The sequence below is a fragment of the Zea mays genome, chromosome 8 (genome assembly GCF_902167145.1).
Source record: "Zea mays cultivar B73 chromosome 8, Zm-B73-REFERENCE-NAM-5.0, whole genome shotgun sequence".
Taxonomy (NCBI): Eukaryota; Viridiplantae; Streptophyta; class Magnoliopsida; order Poales; family Poaceae; genus Zea; species Zea mays.
This window is the reverse complement of record NC_050103.1, coordinates 145,059,637-145,064,737: the sequence shown is the minus strand read 5'-3', so window position 1 is coordinate 145,064,737 and position 5,101 is coordinate 145,059,637. Positions and strand designations below refer to the sequence as shown.

The 5,101-nt window shown below is 39.9% G+C and overlaps 1 protein-coding gene across 2 annotated transcripts; it reads right to left on the bottom strand.

Annotated features, from left to right (window-relative positions):
* Positions 1–1,073: 1,073 nt before the first annotated feature.
* Positions 1,074–3,850, bottom strand: LOC100278289 (uncharacterized). Of its 2 annotated transcripts, XR_556735.4 has the most exons (3): positions 3,244–3,850; positions 2,186–2,318; positions 1,074–1,444 (listed from the first exon to the last, which is right to left on the bottom strand). XR_556735.4 is itself a non-coding variant. In NM_001151610.1 (2 exon segments), a coding segment is annotated over 1 exon segment (456 nt). In that variant the 5' UTR covers positions 3,709–3,843; the 3' UTR covers positions 1,110–1,444; positions 3,244–3,252.
* Between the last annotated feature and the right edge of the window lie 1,251 nt (positions 3,851–5,101).

Genomic DNA, 5,101 nt, shown 5'->3' with positions numbered 1-5,101 from the left:
AAAACAAAGACTTAATTTAGTATGAAAAATGAATGTCCTAATTGATCCTTCTTAGAGCATCTCCAACAACGTGACATATAAAAATGCCCTATAATTTAAAAATAAGTATATTTTATAGAATTTAGGGCACCAACAAAACACCTCGCTCCAACAGTAAAGCCCCAAATCTAGATTATAGGGCAGCCCACTACGGTGTAGTATATTTGAGTCACTTGAGAGGGTGCCCTATAGTTTTTTGACAAAAATTTATGAAATAGGGCACTGTTGGAGTAGTTTATCCTGTGTAGAGCCTCATATTTCAATTTGAGGCACTAGTTTGAGTCATTGTTGGAGATGCTCTTAAAGCTATCTCCAATAGCCTCTCTTATCCTATCTCTTATTTTAAACTCTACTGTGTAAACAGTACTGTCTACAGTGCAAATCAATATTCAGATTCAGTTATTCCGAAACCCGAAATTACACGAATTTTACAATACCAAAAATTCGGATACCCAAAATTTCGAGTTCAGATTCAGTTATTCCAAACTACCTGAATTATTGTGTCATCTTCATAAAAACATATACTCCATATTAAATTAGTATAAAAACATAGTTTGAATAATGATATACATAGACAAAAAATACAGAATCACAAGTCATGCACACTCAAACATAATTAATAATTAACAATGACATGAGTACATAACTATAAAAGTTTGGGTACTTCGGGTACCCGATTATGGTACCCGAAATAAGTCAGGTTTTATAAGTTGCTCTTCGAAATTCCCAAACAAAAAAATTTGGGTTAGGGGGTGTTTGGTTTCTAGGGACTAATGTTTAGTCCCTTCATTTTATTCCTTTTTAGTGTATAAATTGCTAAATATAGAAACTAAAATAAAGTTTTAGTTTCTATATTTGACAATTTTGGAACTAAAATAGAATAAAATCTAGGGACTAAACATTAGTCCCTAGAAACCAAACACCCCCTTAGTATTTCGGTTTCAGGTTTGTTTTGCCCAGTCCGTAGGCCTGATATAGACATGTGTACTTGACAACTCAGAGACTGCTGATGGGCGAATATCACACAAAGTTCATGATAACAAAAAAAAAGTCTTCTATTCACAAAGGCATTTGTATTTAGCGCATAGGGGCCTTTCGGCCTTGCACCTCACTTTTCTTCTTTATGCAAGTAGTCTTATAAGTACAGCTATTGTCAATAAGTAAGATATACAAGCACAACTTTTCAAAATAAGACGTAGGGCATTTCTAACGAAATGCACGAACCACTACCGTGATACCGGGTTTTTGGTCTGTGAAGGCGCTTTTATCGATCCAGTCTGTTCTATGCATCTATTGTAAACTTATACAATTACAATAAAGACAGATGAAATTAAAAACATTGATGTGCTTGGCTTCCAACTGCCCCTTTAGAATGTCACATGTCATGGAACATGCGACAGGATACCTGAAAAAAATGAGCACGATCACCAGATTAACCATTGTAAGGGGGTGTTAGGTTTCTAGAGACTAATTTTTAGTCCCACCATTTTATTCCATTTTAGTCCCTAAAATACCGAATACAGAAAACCAAAACTCCATTTTAGTTTCCGTATTTGGCAATTTAGAAACTAAAATGGAATAAAATGGAGGGACTAAAAATTAGTCACTAGAAACCAAACACCCCTTAAGAAAAGGTATTTAAAAAATCATGCCCGGCATTGTTCTTGCATCAAGTGGTTAATAGTTGTGTTAGCTATTAGAGGCCGTAACAATTGATTGATAGTTTGGTTAACTTGAAATCTGGATGACAGACTGATTTTTAGTCTAGATGTACACATCTCAAGCACCAAAATCCGTCCCAGCACTACTGTTAAGCAACCGTTTGTTTTTGGCAGTCCATGAGTAGCCCTGCTAATGGGTTGGGTAATAACTGGAGTTTTTTCGGGTTGGGTTGTGCTGCGCCCTGCCCGCTCTCCATCGTGCCCTTCACCGGCAACGGGCACTCACCAGATTAGCCTGCCCCTTGCCCCCCCCCCCCCCCCCCCCCCCCTTCCTTCCATGGAAAACCGATCTCACAGTCCCTAGCTTAGGCTTCCCATTTGTATTCGGATCTGATCTAGTTACAGGTGTAGCATACTTGCAATTGGAGCTGATCTAGTTACTAGTGTAGTATATTTGTATATGGATCTGGCATAAAAGATCTTACCGGACTCTTTTACACATTTGGTCCGAGCTAACTTGATGCTTCAGCCTGACTGCCTGACTGACACTTCCATCAGTTGTAATTTCAACCATTCCAAGAATGAAGTGCCAGTGCATATATATTTGCTTTTGGACAGCTGTACCACATGATCTTTATTATTCCACAATTCCACTGTGCAATTCGTCATTGACATAGGATCTAGCATAGGTACAAGGTACTTAAGTAGCATTTGCATTTGATAGTTCATTTCTTTTAGTTGAGCAGTAACTTATTGCCTAACAGATAACTCAAGTTATTCATGGATTGTATCATGAATGGTTGGGGAAGTTGTATGTTATATGTCCTGTCCTACTGCCTCAGATACTATAACAATAGGCATCTTTAAATGCGAAATAAAACTGAAATTTGTTATCTCCAGTAGCAAATTTTCTCAGAAGCGATCAGGTCTGGCAAATTTAGTATTCCAAAAGGAGCGAGATACTGTATGATGATTGGGCATTAAGCAGTTTTTTGCACTAGGAACATAAGCTGCCACCTTGCTTGTCAACAACTAAATGCAGGATAACAAAGATCGACACCTAAGAGAGCAAGCTACTTAACTTCTATTAAAAACTGAGAAAGCAAGCAATTGCTCTTTGAAACACAAAACATCTGCAACCATCACAAGTGCAGTATGGATCTAACAAAAATAGCAGCAGTACAGTGCTGAAACAAAAAAAAAGTGATGAAATGTTGAGCTACAACTAAACAGGTAAGTAATCCAACAATCCTTGCAAGTTATATTGCGAAGCTAGTATAACTGATAGATGCTAATTGGTATTATGAATGAGTATCCTATTTACTAAACGATTGTTAGCTAGCTTAGGTATCATGTTTACTAAACGATTAGCCTTGCGAATTTTCCCTAGTAAACCGTGAAAACAACAACACTGTGCACAAAAGTTCCGATGGTTCTGAGGTTCCGTGGATGAAACCAAGCAGACAGTGGCAATAAAAAACTAAGCCTAGAAACCCAAAGTACTGAGCTGAGGCGCTGAGCACCCGTACGTAGTATTTAATACCTCCTTGACTTAGGACGCCGCCTGGGCGGGGCAGTCGAGGCTGGCGTTGAAGTCCCGCGCGGGGAACTTGGCGGAGACGGAGCCGACCTCGAAGACGAGCTGGTCCCCATCGGCGCGGATCCCCGTGATGGACCACCAGCGGAAGAAGGCCCTGACGCGGATGCCGTCGAGGCCCGAGATGCGGCGGTCGTCGAGGCGGCCCGTGAGTCGGTCGCTGAAGGCGGCGAGGTAGCTCCCCGCGGGCAGCACGATCCGGCAGCTGGAGCGGAGGTCGACGGCGAAGTCCCCGGAGCCGGAGTCGAGCGTGTAGGCCCGCACGTTGGCCGGGAGCAGGCCGCGCGGGAAGCCCCGGAGGCGGAGCTCGTCGTACGCGGTGGCGGCGGGCGGGGACGAGGAGGAGTCCGGGCGGGCGAGCGGGAGCAGGAGCGACGCGGCGAGGAGGGCGACGAGGAGGCGGCGCGCCATCGCGGGTTCAGTTGTGCGGGTCAGAGACCGTGGAGAGCTGGAGGCAGGAGAGCAACGGAAGAGGAGAGACGTGTGCGGGCGGCGGAACAATCCGGGATGCGAGAGTCGGGAAGTTGAAATGATCTGATCCTAGCTATTACGATTTCCAAATCCACGTGAGCGGCGAAGGGTCAAACAGAGCTTGAGTTTGGATCTTCGGCCAACTTTGCTCTGTGGTCTGGTCTGTGGCTGTGGGCTGTGGGTGGCGGTGCTCCCTGCGGATGCCGTGGCAAAAACGTAAAAGATCGTACTGCTAATCTGCTATGGACACAGTTGATCTGTTGGAGGTGTAGAGGACTCCGACACTTCTCTTCTACCTACAGTTTAGCCCAAATATTTATTGCTTGCTAATTAGTATTCGTTTTAGCTTCTGATTTTTATATTTATATTTAAATAATTATTAATAATCTAGATATATACAAAAATACATATATTAATTAGTGTATGATCTATTAAAATCTAAAACGAATTTTAATTTATGACAATCAATTACATTTATTAAATATTGCTCCCTCTGTTTCATAAATATATGACACTGTTGATTTTTTAAAAAACTTTGACCACTTGTCTTATTAAAAAAACAATAAATTATCATTTTTGTGATTTGTTTTATCGTTTAAGAGAGTTAGTGTTTCACCTAAAATTTTATATTTTTGAATAAATATTTTGAATAAGACGAGTAGTCAAAGTTTTTTAAAAAGTCAACAGTATCATATATTTGTGAACGGAGGTCGCAGCTAATAAACATGTGTGTCCGTGTTGGCGCGTTATCAATTATGTCAGTCCCCGATTCAGATGCTGGTACAAATCAGTTTTAGTTTCTTTATAAAAACATTTGAGGTTCTGAAGCGGAATCTTTTTTTATGAAATCGATTAACTATCAAAATAGATTTTGTATCATCAACAAAATACTTTTTATAAAAAATATAATAAAAATGTAGTTTATTTTTTTGATTATTTTTCTCGGTACATTTTCGTAAATGTAAACTATTTTAACTTGTTGCAACAAAGATTCAGTACAAAAAAGTAATCACTATTGCACACTCAAAACTACCCTGCTGATAATTGTAATTTTCTAGTACAACCTTTTTAGATAGAGCTAGTATTATCTTTGACCGTTTGAAAATGTTTCTACGAAAACTATTCTCACATCCAAACGAACCCTAGAATTTGATCTAGGAGAGTACCACCCGTTTCTACGCGCACATCTACATCACTAATCAGCTTTATCTATTTTTAAATCCGTGATTTATAGAGTTGGCATTTTAATATAGGGTTATTAAGTTTTGGACCTAAAAGTACAAAGTTTAAAATGTTTTAGTACAAAGTTTGGGCTGTACAAAGTTTATAAAAA